The sequence below is a fragment of the Triturus cristatus genome, chromosome 11 (genome assembly GCF_964204655.1).
Source record: "Triturus cristatus chromosome 11, aTriCri1.1, whole genome shotgun sequence".
Lineage (NCBI taxonomy): Eukaryota > Metazoa > Chordata > Amphibia > Caudata > Salamandridae > Triturus > Triturus cristatus.
Genome location: NC_140594.1, coordinates 177784792 through 177805581, shown reverse-complemented (window position 1 = coordinate 177805581; position 20790 = coordinate 177784792). Strand labels below are relative to the sequence as shown.

Sequence of the window (20790 nt, the reverse complement as noted above, 5' to 3'; positions counted from 1 at the left end):
TAATGCAGGCGGTCACAAGTGGTCGCGGTCAGATTGCTGCTTCTTGAGTAGATTTGCTGCAGGATGAGGAATTTTTCTACTCAGCAATATCAACTCAAATGGCCTCACATTCTGGCGCACCGAATGGTGGTGTTCGCGCTGCTTGCACTACTGGCGCTATATTACAGCACGAGCAGCGCAATTCATATTTTCCGCCTATTGGCGGAACTCCATGGAATCTTGCGGAGTCTTTATGTAACTCCACCAACCCCTAGTATAAACAGCGTTTTACAAGTTGGGAAAGGCTTTCTTGGTCATAAAACAATTATTGCGATTTACTGTAAACCGCAAATGGGATGAATTGTGGAAGGGGCTTCCTCCTCATATTTGGGAGGCACAATGTAATGTATGAATGGCTTGTTACTACAACTGCCATCAGTCAATTGCTCAATTAACCCACCAGTCGGACTGGTAACTGGTTCAACAAGCATTGGCATAGCCAATAGGTCTCGCCTTTGGGACCTTATAAGTGTTTAACCATGCAAAAGTTAATGTTGTTGCACCAAGGGTATTGTGCTGGATAACCAAACACTTATAAGGTCCCAAAAGCAAGACCTAGTGGCTATGCCAATGCTTGTTAACATAAGCGTCAACCATAGTATATGTAGAACACTAATGGCATAATTCTGCACTGGCATATTGTGTCATTTAAAAAAAACATTTTTAAGCAAGTTGTTGCTATGTTTCATTATTGTGAATACATGAAAATGTATATTTTTGAATAAAACCTTTTAATAATATAGGCTCCTAATACAGTTTGGTGTTTTGCGGCACTGCATACTCTTAATATGGACTCATCAATCACTCACAATGTTTGCATGTAATACAAAGAGAAAGGAGTAAGGTTCGCTGGCATATCTTATCTGCATTTTAGCATAGGTGGTATCTGAAATACACATTGCTCATGCCCCCATAGCTGCGCCTCTGAGGAGTGGCCTTCGCATGCGGTGTGGGGGAGGCAGAACCTCACCAGGCCCAGGCCAGGGGTGACCTTTGTTTACGCGGTTGCGCCTTACGTGTGCATCGGTTACATTCCACAAGATCATGTTTTTAGGCACGGGGAGATTAAGTTATTTGCCCAGAATTACAAGATGCTGAGCTGGCGCCGGGACTAGAACTTTATGTACCCATACTGACGTCGTCAGCTCTTGCCACGACGCCACATCATTACCTGCTACATCTGTCTCTCTTACGGCGCTCTGCTGCTTACAAACGTGTTACTTCCCCATATAAATGACCCAAAGAAAATTAAATAAAATGAGAGGGTTTCCAAATTGGTGCAAAGGTGGTAAATCTTACACATTCGGAGAGCTGTGACGTTACCACCGCAGCTGTTGACTTTGAAACTTTGGGATCAGGTTCGAGTGGACAAATCCCTTAATCTCCCCAGTCTTAAAGAAAAAATTAATTTGAGAATCTGACCTTGTGTAACGCACTCCAATGCCCCTGGGAGGAGATCACCCTATATAAAACTGCAAATAAGAAGCTACGGCCCCATTAACAAAGGTAAAGTTAGACGAAAATCTAACTTTACGACTTTCGGTATTCACAAAGAGCATTTACTACTCGTAAATGCCCTTTGTGAATACCGAAAGTCGTAAAGTTCGGCTTTCGCTATTCGCAAAGGGAATTTTCATGCAATAAATGGTATTTGTGAATACCGAAAGTCGTAAAGTTAGACTTTCGTCTAACTTTACCTTTGTGAATACGGACCATTTTCTTTAATCCATTGCAGTTCACTGACACCCGGCGTTCGTAAAATGTGTTTTCATTATACAAATATAAATGAATAAGAGAAACGTATTCAGGAGGAAGAGAACCTGTGCGCAGAGAATAAATAGGGTGCACAGTGTCAGCTGGTGACATTTGAAAGTGGTAGGGCGTAAAAGTTTGCACTGAGTGCCCAGCAGGGAGCGAAACATAAAATATGAAAGGCCCCCACACCCTCAAAATGGATGAGCCATGCTGAGCCAAGGCCCCTAATGTCGAAAAACCGGCCCTTCGTTGTGTTTATTATTAAAGCAATCATTACATTTGCCGCACAGTAACACAGAAAAATACTGGCTTCTGCTGATTTTCAAGCATTCTCCAAGACAGACATAACATGCCCATTTTATTATACGATTAAATAATGGGCTTTGACTGACAGCAGGAGAATTATTGCTGGCGCATAAATGAGAGAATAAGTTCTTCTGACAACCAGGGCCGGCTTTAGCACTGGTGGCGCCCTGTGCGACAATGTTTGTTGGCGCCCCCCATGGGCACCCCCCACGGATTCCCTCACTACCACCCTTTAACAGTGCCCACTCAAGTCTCCATAACCACTCTCTCTTAGATGTATTTAATTCGTTATGTAGCGTCACCTATACCAGTATAGGGCGTCAGAGCACTTTTCATCACACACACATTACACAGAGACAATCAAGCATATGTGTGTAAATCAGTGAATAGGAAATGTTACATAAGCCTGAAGACTACAAGGTGAGTCACATGTCATCCATACTGGTAGACAGTATAGTTTAAGAGTGCTTGGTCTGAAGAAGTACAAACTCAGACTTTAAAACATAACCCCATGGCTGGGGGTTACATTTAATAACAAGGATTTTTTTTTACAGAAATGAACCCTTTTTGAAACATTAGAATAAGGAAAGATGGAGGAAAAATCATAATGCTCCAATATATATATATATGCAGTTTGCATGCAGCTCCTTGATGACAGTTATTAGCTCACTGGTCCATGTTGATTTTAATGCCTACCATGCTAGTAACAAAAGGATCTCTGCACTGACCTACTTAAACTATATTCACTTTTTGATCTGCATGGTACAAATTCTTTGCAGTATGCATTTTAACCCTCTGTGCTACCATAAAATGATGAAAAACTTCCACTAGACAAAACTCCTTCTCTCTTCAGGAAGAACATTAATTACCAGAGTTATTTTGACATTTTTATTGTTAAGTGAAAATTTCTGGAGGCCAGAAATGCAGCAGCAGGTGCTTTTTAAACAATAAAATACTTTCAAACAGGCGCCCCCTCGAGGAGTCAGCACCCGGTGCGGTGGCACCGGTTGCACCGCCCTAGAGCCGGCCCTGCTGACAACGATTGCAGTACTGTTCCACCCGTGCATACCCCCTTCACTCTCACCACCAACATACATGTGTTTTTTCACTAAATGAATGGAGATTCCTTACCTTAAGGAAAACATTCGGGCAAAACTTGACCTCCTGGTCATACAGCTCAACTCATTATTTTTAGATGAATACAGAGATCTTTTAATAACCACAGCCATATCCCCGGGAACCAGAATGGAGCAGGCACACAACAAACTTTAACCAGCCTCCTGCCTCTATTTATGACTGGATTAGACAAAAGCCAAATTGCACTGCACTTTGCAATCCTCCAAACATTAAGCATGCCAATGACAACGAATGGGAGCTCTCGGAACTAAGCAAGGAGAATATCTGAATACATACCGCCAGGACGCGACTGCTAAGGTTCACACTTGCATGCTTGCATTGCACTCTGACACGCACGTATTTAAAGACAATGTGTCTTTAAATAGGTGCGTGTCAGAGTGCAATGCAAGCATGCAAGTGTGAATCTTAGCAGTCGTGCTCAGGCCTTTCTGCTAAGGTTCACATGTGCATGCTTGCATTGCACTCTGACACGCACGTATTTAAAGACAATGTGTCTTTGCCAATGCACTCTACATCACTTTACTCAAAACCAATGCATTCTACACCACTGCACTCTACCACAGTCTACTCTGCCACACTCAAATGTATGCCACTTCACTCTAGGCCACTGTACGGCACTACACTATGCAATACTTCACTTTATGATGCTCTACTGCATTAAACTCTATTCCACTCTATGCCACTTCACTCTACAACACTCTACTCCACTCTATGCCACTCTACAACACTACTCAATTCTATGACACTCTATGCAACTCTCTCTATGCCACTTTACTCCACTATATTCTGCAATGCACTACTCCACCCTACGCCACTCGTCTCTCCTACACTACTCCACTATATGCCACTCAACTCTATGGCAAGGTACTCTGCTCTACGCCACTCTACTCTACAACACTCTATTCCACTCCATGCAACACCATCTACGTCACTCCACTCTGCTCTACATCACTCTACAACACTCTAAGCCACTCCACGACACTCTACTCCACTCTACTCCCTCCATGCTGTGGAAATATGGATTTTTCTGATCAGTTATGTCCCCTATCTTGGACCCCAACGGTTCTATGTGCATGTCACAAGTACATGTATGTTCCCTCCAGTTCCAGTTATGAAGACGCAAATACATGTGCGTCCACCGTCAACATGCCCTCTGTCAGATCCGCCATGAATAGGCCGGATATTCCATTCCTAAATATGAAAGGCCACCGGCTTTATATGGTTCACTTATGCCATTTTACAGTCCAGGCAAGTAGGCCTAGATTCTGTCATCAAACTCCTCTTGCTTTCTGCCTCTGAAAACTCCAGTTCGAGCCTGCATCTGTGACCATGAACTTTGTCTCATTCTCTGCGCGGCTCACGAAGCCTGACATCAGCCTACTCTCTGCCAAGAACTGTATTTCGCCTTCGAGTTATCTGCTTCCCCCTCAGCCGATGCATTCCTGTCTAGTAGTTTAAGTAAACATTCTTCCAGCTACCGAGCAAAAGGCTCGACTTCTCTGTACTCATGCAAGTAATTCATAGCCCTGTTACCATGGAATATTCCTACCCCCTCGCTTTCAGTGTAGACATTTAGACGCTTGTACACGCACGCACAGTCAGTATAGAATAGATTCTGTCCGAGAGTCCTTCTTTTGTGGATAACATAGTTCTTTAAACATAGGATGTTAGATATGATTTGGGATTAGGTTGACTTGACCCCCCAGACTTTTTGTCTCCACATGTAGAGCTAAATGTCAAGTCCCCTTCACCCCCTAGTTGCACGTCAATCACACGTCATACTGCTGCGCGCGCATCTATGCCAAGTATTATCTTATAGATCCACCTATAGGTGACATCATAACCAATTATGTTCCTTTTTACTCCTTATTACACCCATTTTTTGGTTACGCAGACAAATCGTCATTTTCCTTATCAATTGTTACGCCTATTGCATTCGCTTCATTGTAATGTATGTACTATAAAGGTTACTTCTTGTCAATAAAGTATGTACTTCACTTCCTGAACCTCCGTGGTGATGGAACTTGGAGCAACCGATTATAATCGATCATTGGAATAAAGCCCATTCCGAACCTCTAATACCACGGATTCTGCCTCTCATTTTACTGAGCTATTTAATTATGTTTCTGTATCAAATTATGTCCAGGTAAAGGAAAATTATTTACCACATGAATGGCGCCCGAATAGGGACACTTTCTCATCTCACGCGCCGGCGGTGAGTTGCAGGCCCGGTCTCCTGCCACAGCTGGACGGACAATAACGCGTAGCAGCAGGATTTCCTGTATCTCCCTCCGGTCAAGCGGGGGCGACTGAGACTGCGATCAACACCCAGACGAGGCGGTGAGAAGTGCGAAGTATCCCGACCAGAGCCTAGCTGAGAGAGCAAGATCCGAGGTATACAGAGACCCACCAGTTCGAAGTCAAGCCCAGTGTCCGACGAGTCGAGTCGAGTCCAGTCCGGTTCAAGTTCAAGTTACCGAGGCCTTCCGTTTCCGAAGCTACCCGGTGAGTACCATTGCTGGGGAGGCATTTTCTGACGTGCACATAGGTTGTGCCGGTCAAGACGGGTTTGGGTACACAAATCCGGTCTGCACTGTTTTAGCAGTGTATCTGTACTGTTTAGCAGTATATCAAGTATTCCGAAGTATCTAGTTATTGTCAAGAATTAAGCTTGGTGATTAGTTATGCAGACGATCATCATTGTTGGTTATTTTAAAGGTTAAAAATGTTTAAATGTTTAATGTTTAATGTGTTAAACGTCCTGCATATTGTGGTATGAATGGTTGTTCATTACTGTGCTTTTGTATTAAGTGTGTTCAAGATTAAGTATCGGATCAGTTGTCAATATGCCGCTCTTTTCGAAATTAAGACAGATCACTACTAGAAAAGGGGTTCTCGAAGAAGCCGTCCCTATTCCTCCTAGGGACACTCCAGGGCACTTCATGTATCACAAACATGGCTTAGACGCTATATTATTTCTTGATTTATGGGTAGACTACACCAAGGGATTACCAGAAAGTCAGAGGTGGCCCGCAGCGGGAACCTGGGATGCAGAGTGCATCATGAAAGTCGAGGAAGAGTTATGGAAAAGGAAAGTCAGACAGTCACAGAAAGACGCCGTTGAGTTATGGCGTAAAGAATCTCATAGACGCACAGAAAAAGCACGTAGACAGGAAGAAAGGAATAAAGAAAGTTCAAATAAAGTTCAAGAAAATCTATTAATTGAGGAAGGTATCCGAGTGAAATCAGAACAAGTAGACAGACAAAGAAACGCCCTTATGAATGGTATGTATCCCCTTCTGGCCGAAGGATTACCTAAGGCTACTCCAGAAATACCGAAAGACTTGCCACCCCCATTGTTCCCAATAAAGGTACATCCTAAGGGGCATCCTAGAACCGCAGAAGATGTTTTTCTTTCCTCATATTTAGATGACGCAGCTCCCGAATATGCAAATTCCGCCCCGCATAGACCGCATACCAGGGAGGTCCAACGCCAAGATCCAGCACCCGTATCCCTACAGCAACAAATCGAGTCTCAAGTTCTGGCAAGCACATCTGTTTCTGCATCCGCTCCCACAGCTACTTCTATAGCTGTGTCCACACCTGTAGTTGCTGTGTCACGTTCGACGAATCCTTTCACACCCGACACCCCAGATGGGGCCACGGGAGGTGCTACCAATATCTTTTCTACGCCACCCAGAATAAATAAACTTACTTTTCAAGAGTGAGCACATTCACGTACACCCAAACTCATAAGTGCCCGTACGCTGAAGGAACTTCTTATAGATTGCAGATATGACCCTGTGCCCGGTAAAGAGGACGAAATGACCCTGGCATCATTGCGTATCAGACGAGCCGCAGTGTATTTAGGAAAGTTACCAGGAATGACTGCGCATCTAGATAACATATATCATTTTGTCCAAACAGGGCGAGATCCAGAATGTATTAACAGAGCTATGGAATACCAGAAAGTAGAGATACAGGGGGAACTGTTACGTTTCCTCATAAACTGTGTGATCAGAAATCAAGACCGACCGGGGGTAGACCCGGAAGCAATGCAAATTCTTACAAGATGGAGCCAGAATATATCAGAAGGGAGACATGATAAACAAAATTGTATAATAGCCATGTGCCGAAAGATCCGTAAAGAAATAGAACGCCTACACGAAGAGAGATTAGAGGTAGACGAGTTCGAACAAAGCGAGGAAGAAGGGTCAGGACTGCCCATAGGACAGTCAGACACCATAGCCTATGTAGGTAGAGGAAGATCTTGTAATAATAATAGACGTCTTACTGACTCGATACGTCCGATATGTCCAGATAATAACAGGAATTTCCAAATACCTATAATTAATATAAGGTCTAACGAGCATTCGTTCCAAACCGCCGACAAACTACTCCGAGAACGAAGGGGTTATCATTTTCTCGATTCTATGGATGAACAAGATTTAGCCAGGGCAGCTGTCCATTGGGTGGACAGTCCCGGAAAATATAGTGATGATACAGTAGCACGCACATTTTTGAATCTTACCCCAGATGAACAGAGGTTAGCTGGGATTTATATGATTCAACAACTCATTATACTATATCGAAGTCAGCATTCGGACCCTGGTCCCTTACCTGACATACTGACTGAATTGCTTATGAATAAATGGAGAGGTGCAGGTACTAAATTAATTAAAGAAATTCTAGAATCAAGAAAGCAGTATATTCTTTTTGTATGCGCAGAGCATGTCTCATTGCCCGTCAAGGAAAGAACCACGTATCACATGGATAGACAGAATCCCTTACGAGAAGTGCACCCAATAAAAGGCGAGGACAACGAGTTCAAGCGCGTATTTGTATATACGCCCATATCGAAAATAGAATTGCTACAAATGAAGAAAGTGGTACCCAGTCATGACAAAGATCCAGCGGGTTTTCACCGAGAAATTAAAGACATGTTACTCATGGGAGAGTATACCTATCCCGACATTATGACAATATTAAAGGTATTGATGCCTGCTGGTATTTATGAGAAACTCAAGGAAAAAGAGTGGGAGGTAGGAGACCAAAAGATAGAATGGTCAGTGTTAGAAGCGGAAGAAAAGGCCCGAACTGCAGGAGCAGGACTTGGGGATAAAACTAAAGCACTGCCAGGTTTATTAGTACAGGTACTGCCACGTTTATTAACTACGAAAAAGGAAGATTGGGGTACAATTTCAGCCTGTAAACAGAAGCAAGATGAAGACACTAGTGATTACTATGCCCGATTTGAAAAATGTTTTGGTATAAATAGTGGCATAAAAGCAAGTAGCGAATCATACCCACATCTGTTTGTAACAAAATTAGTAGAAAATGCCCTGCCACCAGTAAAGAATAGAGTATTAAAATTCGAGAGTACCTGGCAAGGTAACACTCCATCACAAATGTTACAAATGTTACAGTACCATCATAATAGAATTAGAGAGGAACAAGAACATGAACACAGACGCATGAAAGACACGAAAATGAAAATGTTAGTTTCCCAGACAGTTCCAGCTGAAGGACATAAAAAGGGTATGACACATTCCGATTCAGCAGGACCTGTAAAAGGGACATGCAATTATTGTAAAAAGCCAGGTCATTATGTACACGATTGTCCAGTTTTAAAACATAATATCGCCATAGGTAAAACACAAGAAAGACCACGGCCATTTAGACAAGAGCAGAATGAACAAGGAGCTCTGCAGCATGCCCAGGCCATGCCAGCCGCACAACAGCCAATACAGTTTGTGCCAGCTGCACCACCGTTGCCTGTTGCTGCCACACAGACAACAACACGACAAATGTATCAGACCGCACAGTATGAATATCCTGAGTATCAGCGTTACGCATGAACAAGCCTAGAGAGGGAAGTTGATTTACCCCTTATCGAGATTCCTGTAGATCAAGAAGGACCTTATGTACATAGTGAATTATTAGGCCAAGATAGGAAATTTTTACTCGATACAGGGGCAAGTCGAACAACTATAAAACGTAGTGAAGTTCCAGGGGCACCCCTCTCAGGCTCACAGAATATTTCCCTTGGTTTTTCAGGAAAACCTATTGTTAATGAAGTGTCACAACCTCTGCCACTTACGATAGGACCTCTGACCCGAACTACAGATTTATTGCTTACTAAATCATGTCCAGAAAACTTGCTAGGAATAAAAACATTGAAAGCTCTAGGAGCCATAATATGTTGTTCTCCGGAAGGAGTAAGGTTGTTTTTACGTGATTTTAAAGGTCACTATGTGTCTAGAGACATGGATCCCCGACTGCAGACTTTACCTACACGTCTATGGGCACAAGGCCCTACTGATGTTGGTTGCATGAATATTACACCATATAGAGTCACATTAAAGGCAGGAGTGGTGCTACCACGAATGCGACAATACAAGTTACCACCAGATGCTGTAGTGGCTTTGCTGCAAATCATTGACGAGCTCATTGCCCAAGGAGTAGTTGTAGAAACAGACTCCAATGTATGTAATTCACCGATAATTCCGATTCTTAAACGAACAGATCCTAAGGCCCCGCCAGTATATCGATTGGTTATTGATCTGCGCGAGTTAAACAAATGCATTGTGCCACAATTTCCTGTGGTCCCAGATATCTCGTCATTACTGACAGCTATTGATTCCGAAGCAACATTCTTTACTGTAATCGATCTCAAGAATGCCTTTTTCAGCGTCCCAATAGATCCGGAAAGCCAATATTTGTTCGGATTTAGTTTAAATGGACGTAGCTTTAAATTCTCACGCGCACCTCAAGGATTTACAGAAAGCCCCAGCATCTATAGCCAAGCACTGAAACGAGAACTCGATAGTATCCACATGCCAGTTAACACTGCTCTGCTTCAATACGTCGATGATCTGCTGATCACCGCGAGAAGCGAACCGGAATGTGAAAAAGCATCACTGACAGTTTTACAATTTCTAGCCGAAAAGGGGCACAAGGTGTCCCCTTCTAAGCTGCAATTCTGTGTCCAGCGAGTTGTTTATCTTGGACACTCGCTGTCCAAGGAGGGAAGGCAGCTTACACCCGACCGCATTCAGTTAATAGCTAACATGCCAATACCCAAGACACAAAAGGAGGTACGGGCTTTCATAGGCCTCACTTCATATTGTAGGCAGTGGATCCCTCAGTATGCATTTCTAGCAAAACCACTCATTCAGTTGACAACACAGGAGGCAGCCACAGCGACTGTTCTCCCTTGGACTCAAGAACATACACAAGCTTTTGAAAGCTTAAAGAAAGCTTTATGTCAAGCACCTGTTTTAGCAACACCATGTTACAGAAAACAGTTTACACTTTTTGTTACAGAACGCGAAGGTACTGCCTTGTCAGTACTCACACAGGAACAAGCAGGAGCACACAAACCCTGTGCTTATTTTTCTAGTACATTAGATCCAGTAGCTCAGGCTTTGCCTGCATGCCTGAAATCAGTAGCAGCCACAGCTTTAGCAATCAGACAAAGCGATGCCATAGTGTTAGGACATCCATTGACAGTTCAAGTACCACATGCAGTAGAGGTTCTCGTGAATCGAACGCAAACACAACACTTGACTATAGCGCGACTTACAGGGTATGAACTTACATTGTTTCAGCCACATATAGAAATCAGACGTTGTAACACATTGAATCCTGCCACACTTTTGCCAGTAACCGGAACAGACCCACTAGCTCATGACTGTATTGAAGTTATTACTATAACGACAAAACCCAGACAAGACTTGACAGATGTCCCATTGTCAGATCCAGACCTGACGTTGTATGTAGATGGTTCATGTATGAGAACAAGTACAGGAGAGTTAGTGGCTGCTTACGCAGTCACCACAGATACTGAAGTCATTGAAACAAATCGTATAAATACTTTGTCAGCTCAAGCCGCAGAGCTCATCGCTCTGACACAAGCCTGTATTCGAGCCACTAATAAAAAAGTCAACATATACACTGATTCACGTTATGCATTCGGAGTTGTACATGACTTCGGCGTGCTGTGGCGAGAGAGAGGTTATTTAACTTCCCACGGTGCCCACATTCAGCACGGACCCCTCATTCATGCCTTATTAGATGCAATACATCTACCCACGGCAATATCAATTATGAAATGTAAGGCTCATACGAAGATTACTGATATCATTTCCCAAGGCAATGATCTAGCCGACAGAACAGCTAAACAGACTGCTCAAACTCAAACCCCCGACATGACAAAGACAATAGTCCCGACACCAACACATTGTATGACAGTTAAAGATCCTACCCTTGACGTAATTGACATACAGACACATGCTACACCAGACGAAATAAAGAAATGGACTGAATTAGGAGGGATCCAAACGGACCAAGGATGGATGATGAAGGAAAAGTCTGTATGGTTCCTTCCTGATTCAATGGTCCAAGTTATAATTAACACTATACATAGTCCAGCGCATCTAGGAGAAAAAGCTATGCTAGACAGCATTCAACACATCTGGTTCAATAGACATTTACGAGCAGCAGCCAAACAAAAGGTCCGTACCTGTATGATCTGTTGCCAGTTCAACCCAGGAAAAAGCGTTCCTGTAGAACAGGGTGGATTTCATCCTCCTGACCGCCCTTTTGAAGTCCTCCAGATGGATTATATCCAGATGGAACGATGTCGAGGATTCAAATATGTTCTCGTAGTTGTCTGCGCTCTGTCCCGTTGGACGGAGGCATACCCGGTTTCAGATTACACTGCCCCGACTACTGCCAAACAGTTGGTTCGAGAATTCTTCCCACGATACGGTTTACCACGTGTTGTCTACTCAGATAACGGCCAGCCGTTCTCATCCGAATTAATGAAACATGTTTCACTTCTGCTAGGATATCAGTGGAAATTCCACTGTGTTCGACACCCCGAGGCAGCAGGTCTCGTAGAAAGACATAATCAGATACTGAAAATCAGACTGTCCAAAATATGCAGAGAGAAAGGTGTCGACTGGATAGTAGCATTACCAGTTGCACTCTTTTACATGAGAATGGTAGCACACTCTCGAACAGGGCTATCCCCGTATGAGGTGATCTTCGGCAGACCACCAAATATGTGGGGGACGCCCATACCACGCAAAATAACTGATATTGACTGTAATATGCTGACAGATTACTTGGCTTCCTTGATGTCTGCACTACAATCTTGTCGTTCACAGGTTGCTGCAGCATTTCCCGACAACACTGAGGTGAAACCCCATGACGTAGTTCCGGGTGATTTCGTGTTTGTGAAAAATTTCGACCGAAAGACTCAGCTGGAGCCCAGGTGGAAGACACCCAAGTTGGTTCTGCTGACCACAAGAACAGCCGTGAAGATCGAGGGCCGCAAGGGCTGGATTCATTCAAGTCATATCAAGAAATTTCATGGACAATCCTCGGATATAGACATTGTGCCCTGCACTCCCTCACAGACTGATTCAAAACTTCCTTTGGTTGAAAAGACTGAAACTGAACTCTACAAAGTTAAATTGAGGCCTAGAACGTCAGACGATTTGATTGTTTAAGTCCTCTCCTAGGTGAAGCGGTTGAATCTGTCTCTGACATGTATCCTCTAGACCTGAATCATGGACAGTCGCGAAAAATGATGAAACGACAGGCGTATTGTAAATCACTGCGTAGCCATTGCATAGTGACATTAATAATCTTGTTTTTCTTGAGTCTTTTAATAATTACTGCAAGCATATTGTTGCACATATATTACCCTATTTCCAGACATGTTTATAATATTACTGCTGAACATTCTTTTAGTGACTTACCTCCGCATGAATTGTCTTATAGACTTGCGCTGCGCAATAACACTTTCATTAGTATGTTACATCATTCCCATCAGACTAGTAATGCCACTAATTGTTGGGTGTGTGGCCGACTCCCCCCCTATCAGAATTATGAAGGAGTCCTGCCTTTCTTTCCACATCCGTTTACACATAATGGATCCTGTGGAGCATGGTTTAGTTTAATCAATTCCATAGACTCAGACACAGCAGTTTACCAAGATCATTGGGTATGGGGAAATCTGAACCTAGTTTTACTCAAGGTCTGCTACCCTGACAAGGAGGGTCGCCCCAAGAGAACAGGAACTGATCTAGAAAATGAAGTATATGGATTAGGTAATTTTACACCTAATCTCATGATTCTGAATGTCGTATCCGAAGTTGAACTAGTCTTGCCCACCATGTCAGTATTCCCAGCGAAGGGTGAATTATGTGTAAGAAAGGTCGGTTCCATACATATGGGCCATAGTAAATGCACTACTATAGTAGAATTCAGTGATCGAGGCAAATCTTCATTTAGAGCTTATCGCCACTCCTACTTTATATGTGGTCAGACTGCATATATGCGTCTACCTCTAGACTGGGATGGTACCTGCTACATTGCATTCCTTTTGCCACCTGTTTTCCTAGCTCCTCCTGATTATTACAGAAATATTCATTTAATACACAACAGAGAGCGGAGAGATCTCCCAATTGTCGATTACACTGAAACAGCATGGGAAAAATACACAGATTTCAATAAAGGCATCTTTCCTTATATAGGTACTGTTACTAATAGTAAACTGATACGTAGATTAACTAGAACCCTTGAAGCAGTAGTGAATGAGACTATTTCCGCCTTAGGCAATTTAACGGAAGAGCAGTCTGCTATGCGGATTGTTGTGCTTCAAAATCGTCTTGTCCTTGACGTCATCCTGGCTGATAGGGGCGGAGCTTGTAGGGTCATCGGATCAAGCTGCTGCGTATTCATACCAGAAAATTCGCCATCTGTATATAAAGCCATCACTCGCCTTCATAAGATTGTAAACCAGATACACCAGAACCCAGGCACTTGGACTTGGTCCAGTTGGTTTTGGAGTGTGATATCAGCCTGGGGATGGAGAGTTTTATCCTTCCTAGGTATTGGCCTTCTCATACTATTCAGTTGCTGTCTATGTCTACAATGTGGACCAGCGATCTGTGGTCTGTGTGCCACATCGTGTATTCCACCACCAAGATTTCATTCGTCACGGAAGAAGAAAGAAGAACAAATGATGTTATATGAACAGACCAATGGATTGATGAAGATTGATATCTCTTAACGGGCAAGTAGGGGACAAGGAGGGAATGTGGAAATATGGATTTTTCTGATCAGTTATGTCCCCTATCTTGGACCCCAACGGTTCTATGTGCATGTCACAAGTACATGTATGTTCCCTCCAGTTCCAGTTATGAAGACGCAAATACATGTGCGTCCACCGTCAACATGCCCTCTGTCAGATCCGCCATGAATAGGCCGGATATTCCATTCCTAAATATGAAAGGCCACCGGCTTTATATGGTTCACTTATGCCATTTTACAGTCCAGGCAAGTAGGCCTAGATTCTGTCATCAAACTCCTCTTGCTTTCTGCCTCTGAAAACTCCAGTTCGAGCCTGCATCTGTGACCATGAACTTTGTCTCATTCTCTGCGCGGCTCACGAAGCCTGACATCAGCCTACTCTCTGCCAAGAACTGTATTTCGCCTTCGAGTTATCTGCTTCCCCCTCAGCCGATGCATTCCTGTCTAGTAGTTTAAGTAAACATTCTTCCAGCTACCGAGCAAAAGGCTCGACTTCTCTGTACTCATGCAAGTAATTCATAGCCCTGTTACCATGGAATATTCCTACCCCCTCGCTTTCAGTGTAGACATTTAGACGCTTGTACACGCACGCACAGTCAGTATAGAATAGATTCTGTCCGAGAGTCCTTCTTTTGTGGATAACATAGTTCTTTAAACATAGGATGTTAGATATGATTTGGGATTAGGTTGACTTGACCCCCCAGACTTTTTGTCTCCACATGTAGAGCTAAATGTCAAGTCCCCTTCACCCCCTAGTTGCACGTCAATCGCACGTCATACTGCTGCGCGCGCATCTATGCCAAGTATTATCTTATAGATCCACCTATAGGTGACATCATAACCAATTATGTTCCTTTTTACTCCTTATTACACCCATTTTTTGGTTACGCAGACAAATCGTCATTTTCCTTATCAATTGTTACGCCTATTGCATTCGCTTCATTGTAATGTATGTACTATAAAGGTTACTTCTTGTCAATAAAGTATGTACTTCACTTCCTGAACCTCCGTGGTGATGGAACTTGGAGCAACCGATTATAATCGATCATTGGAATAAAGCCCATTCCGAACCTCTAATACCACGGATTCTGCCTCTCATTTTACTGAGCTATTTAATTATGTTTCTGTATCAAATTATGTCCAGGTAAAGGAAAATTATTTACCACAATGCCACTCCACTCTACAACATTCAACTCTACTGTACACCACTCTATGTCACTCCATAACACTCCACTCTACTCTACTTTACTACACTCGGCTTCACGCCACTCTCCGTTACCCCACTAACTTTTATCTATGCTGAGCAGCAGCCACACTGGTGTACAATATGGCTAAAACATATTGCCAAAGCCAATAGCTCTTGCATAGGCGAGACCTATTGGCTTTGCGAGTGCTTATTTTTGCAACAGCTGTCCCTGTACTAGTCACAGCGGTTTTAAAAGTAAATGTTTGTGGCTTGGAAATGGAAAAGCAGGTATGAAGGTTTACTGTCCCTTGCAGGCCTCCACACTGCATTAGCAGCCCATCACTGGGGTCACAAATTGCGACAATACTCTGCAAATGGACAATTTGCGATGTGACCTATTAGGTTACTGGTCACATCCCAAATTGCATGCCCATTTGCAAACCAGCCAGTGTGCAAATTTCACGTCCCAGGTTTGAGAATGGGATTAGTACATCAGGCCCAAGGTCACAAAACACAGGAAGCCATTATAGAAGACAGAGGATAGAGTTGGTAAAATAACTGTGGTTGGAGACTGCTGTGCACTGAGATGTGGGTAGGGTTCCACATATCAAGTGGCTTTGGAAAGAATTAAAATTGCAGTGGGAGCGAGAGCCCTCAAATAAAAGCGAGCTCTGTACAGACCCTCCAGGATTTCACGAATTGCAAAAACATTTTGAAATCGCAGGTTTTGTAGAAAGCCAGCGTTTTTTACAAAAGTGCCATCGAAATTTGAAGAATGCGACCCTCCTTGTATTGGTCCAGTGGCTCGCCACTGGAGCAATAGAAGGAGGGTCTTACAGCAGGTAGGAGAGGTAGTGTTTCTTTAGTTACTCCTCACCTGCCCTACCTGCTGTTCATTCCTTTGTTCTTGAGAGCCAGGATGACTCCCACCTACCTTGCCCCCGGGGATGACAACGCAAGCATACTTTTTCAATGATTAGGCAGCGGGTCGAGGGGCATTTAAATGTTTAGTGCCTGCTGCCCACGGGGCACACAGCAAACCCAGGGGGCATTTTTAAAAAATTTTATGAATAGGGACTGACGTTCATAGGGTACGTGGCGGGCCAAAAAGGGGCATGCGTTTTCTTTAATGATTAGGGCCCAGGGAGGATTTCTTTTTTATCAAGTTCCCCAAAACTTGATAAATATACATGCAAATAGCAAAATAAAGTACTGCAAAAATGCAGCAAAATTTCCCTATTTAAATCCATGCCCCAATATACTGGGGGGCCAGTCTGTAATAAGTAAAGTCAGTTAAGGAAAACCGCAACCAGAATAAAGAGTTCATTGTGAACAGATAGTCTTGAAAACGAAATGTTCCTCGACAAATTCCTAAATCCAGTCAAATTTACAGTCCTTGTGAAAGGAGGGGCAAGGGTTTGGTAGTCTGATATCAATCAATCGGAAGATTTTTTTACAGGAAGATTTGCCAGGTAGAGATTTTTTGCTGGTTATGTTTTGGAGTCCATGTTCTTGCATAAGATCATTTTGCACATGCCTTCAGAACAGAGAAGCCACAATGGCGCGGACGTGGCCAATAGTGAGCCCCCACAATGGTGTCGGACATGCTTGCCACATTGTGTAGCAGTACAACACGGTACAATCATTGTGCTGAGGAAGCTGTTACAATTTTTTTCACAACCTTGTGTCTTGAGGTTATTTGCTTATGATATTTTGTCATGCTAATACAACGATGCAGCCCTAAACCTCAATTACAGGTTTCAGCGAGTTTGTGATAGTAGGACCGTACCACAGACCTTGAAGGACAGAAATATATTTTCACAATCAGTACCGGCGCAAGAATTATTGGCACCAGAAGCAAAAATGCTTCTGGTGCCAACAGACTGGAACACCCTCACCCCAGAACAAGGACAATATTTGCAGCGCCCTACTGTGATGCCCGGTGCCCCTTGCTGCCCTGTTCTGGTGGTTCCATATAGGTGCTCCGATGCTGCCAAAATTAGTAAATTGAACATTCCATTTAAGATTAATAACAGTTATTGTGTCTAAGAACAGCGGGCCACTATGTGCTAAAATGGTACTTTACAGTAGTAAAGCACGCACATCGAATAACCCACATACCAGTACTTGCCATTTTTAATATAAGTTGACAACACATTTCAGTTCCCCACATTTTGTATTTCTTACCTTTCAGGTGTAATTACACGAAAGTCTCGCCTTATGTTTTGCAAGCACAGTCCTTTTGGATGCTTAAGTCAGTGGCGGCTCATCTGCTATGGTGGAGGAGCGTCGCCCCACTGCCTGGCTCAGAGCCATCAAATGAAAAAATAAAACTAAAATGAAAAAATAAAACTATGCTCTTGCATTATTTTATTTTGCATTTGCTGGCTCTGAGCCTGCGCTGTAGGGAGGGGCGGAGCTGAGGCATGGTAGGGGAAGGAAGAGTGCTACGTGCACTCCACTCCCTAAGTGCTCATGTGTGTTTGGTCGGCCGTCTCAGGCTGACCAAAACACACATGCGCACTTCGGTTTTCTCCAGACTAGCTGCATTGAGCAGCCATGCTGGAGAAACCCCACAAACTCCCTGGCCTGAGCAGGGGGTCTTTCCAGCCCGCTCAGGCCAATCCCCGCGCTGCTATGCAGCACGGGTATTGGATAGGAGTCTCTCCCAGGGTCTGCTGGGACCAGGCAGCCAGGCAGGTAAAGGAGAGGCAGTGCGACGCTGGAGGCGGCTAAAGGTAAGTTAAAAAACTATATATATATATATATATATATATATATATATATATATATATATATATATACGTGACCCCGCCCGCGTTCCCTCCACCCGCCCCAACACCCTCTATTTATGGTGGCCGCCGCTGGTCAAAGTGGTGCTCTTATGGAAACAATACCCTTTGGGACTGGTGATAAGACCTTACCTTGGGATGGCATAGACTGCTGGATGAGACCTTGGCCAAGCTGATCTGTAAGCCACAACTGCATCCGGATAAATGGTTCACGCCCCTTTTGGGTTAGTTTACTCCAGGGCTTAGGCCGGGACAACATGTCGCTCACACTCCCCTGAGACAGGCCCAGCACCTACACAAAATGAGAAACCACAGATAACATGTTCAAAAGCAGTGACCACGTCCTTGCTTCTCCTGGTGACTCTTTCTCTATCAACTTAGTGTCTTTATAATAAACTAGTTGTATCCTAGTCTGTGTATGAAGGGTAGTAGAGTGGTACAAGAGAGTCCTCGTATCTTAAATAAGAAAACCATGCTTTCTGTTGCATGCCGCATCCTCGGCACCTATTCTAATGAACATGTTTTAAGAGGGCAAAAAAGCACGTTATAGATATTTCCTAGCTCTTCTGAAGGCAGACATTCTCACCAGGTGGCTCAGTGCTCAATTGGTAAAAAATAAAGAAATAAGTGCAGGTTCCCAACTTTTTTATCTTAGCAAGACACCACTCACCTCCCCACTTCCCTAATTGGGCCATCTTTCCCTAATTTACACTGACCACTTTGTCCACTGGCACCACCTGCTGCCTGCAGGCGCTAAAAGTCCATAGGAGATACTGCAAGGGCACTTGTGAAATGCTTCAGAACTTTTATGGCCAATTTGGGAGAAGGGCAAGGGTTGAGATATGTAAAGAGGTCTTTTATGCCACCAGTCCGAATGAAATATTGAACTCGCATCTGTATCATGTAATAATAAATATGATCTACGACAAATCAAATGCAGCCGTATGCCCAAACTCCTGAACATAGAGTACATCCATCTTCAGCACGAGTTATGTTATCCTGTTTACTTCTATGTTTCACAATAAAAAATACAAGTTTTTATAGATACTAGATAGCCCCAGGCCATCAGAAACACCACATCACTCTATCATGTCCGTCCGCTAACCTCACAATTTAGTCAATGGTGTGTGTCCATTTGAGGTGAGATAGCCCTGAATGCAGTGGATTCTTTAACAAAAACACATGATTGGAAAGCAATATCAATGAAGACATGGAGACATCTTGTAAGCTTTTGGATGGCACAAGGGTTTGAAGGCTAGTCCTATTCAATCGGCCTGCGGTCATTTCTACAAAAGATTACGACTGCACAGTGGCTGTGAATGGTTTGCAATTTTCAAAGAGTGAAAACGTGTGTTTACAGATTTAAGGAGCCCAGTGAAGACAAATATGTAAGTATGGACAAGGAACATCATAATACAATATTAAGGCTAAACATGGCTGTTTTTCCTCTCAGTTGTGGCAGGGTGTGGTTGTGTGGTGGAAGGGGGTTGTACTCTTACACTGCAGTGGATGAAGCTCTCTACTGGAGGAAGTTATAAGGTGGTACCTGAAGAGCACATATTGCCCTCACGCTAAAGATGATGAAAACTTGTCTAATTGGGTTGTCCTCCATCTACACTGGATGAAGTTATAAGGTGAAACGTGTGTACATGTTGCATTAGTGCACTGGGCGAGTTAAGGTGGTATCGCTCTGTACCGGATGAAGTAAGGAAGAAAACAAGTTACTTACCTGTAACTTTGATTCCCCAGTATTGGTAACTTTCATAGATTCTCATGCTTTGTATCATTCCCCGTCGTCGGAATGGGAGCCTCGGTAAATAAAAAATATATCATAACCATAGAAACAAAAGAGAAAATAGGCTTAGGCCTCATCTCATTTTGTAGCATATCACCCTCTTTGTGTAAAAGAGTCCAAACTTTTGCCAGGACCAATCAGCACAGCCTCACCCTTTGGAACCTTCCTGAGAGAGCTCAGAGCCTCAGATTTTCGTAGCCGTTGTGCAAACAGCCACTACCTCAGTAAACCGGCAGAGCTTTCCCAGGGGAGGTGGGTGGGCGCATGAGAATCTATGAAAGTTACCAATACTGGGGAACCAAAGTTACAGGTAAATAACTTGTTTTCTTACCCCAGTATTGGAACTTTCATAGATTCTCATGCTTTGTATCAGAATAGCTAGCAGTAAATCACAAAAGCACATTTTGGTAGACACTTGGCCTTACATAACCATCTCAATTTACAGTAAAAACTAGTACATGGTAACCAAGAAAAAACAATCATCACTGAACCAAATGTGCTTACCAGGATGGAGGGATTGTAGGGAAATGTTAGACCTGTCAGCCCTTTGGGTGGTCCCTCCTCATCATTATTTATTTTGTCCCACTTCTGCCTCAAACCCTGTTATAATTTTTCCTTTTTGGGAACCACCAGACTTTTTAGTGTTGATGCAGGGTCAGGGAGCCATTTTCCCT

General features: G+C 43.4%; 1 protein-coding gene across 3 annotated transcripts in view; it reads right to left on the bottom strand.

The window, feature by feature from the left end:
- Positions 1–20790, bottom strand: part of CUX2 (cut like homeobox 2) — an 864175-nt gene that overhangs the window by 22241 nt on the left and 821144 nt on the right. For all 3 annotated transcript variants that reach the window (XM_085636433.1, XM_085636434.1, XM_085636435.1), the window contains one exon: positions 18454–18613. In XM_085636433.1, the coding sequence (XP_085492559.1) occupies positions 18454–18613 (160 nt within the window). The remainder of the gene's footprint in view (positions 1–18453; positions 18614–20790) is intronic.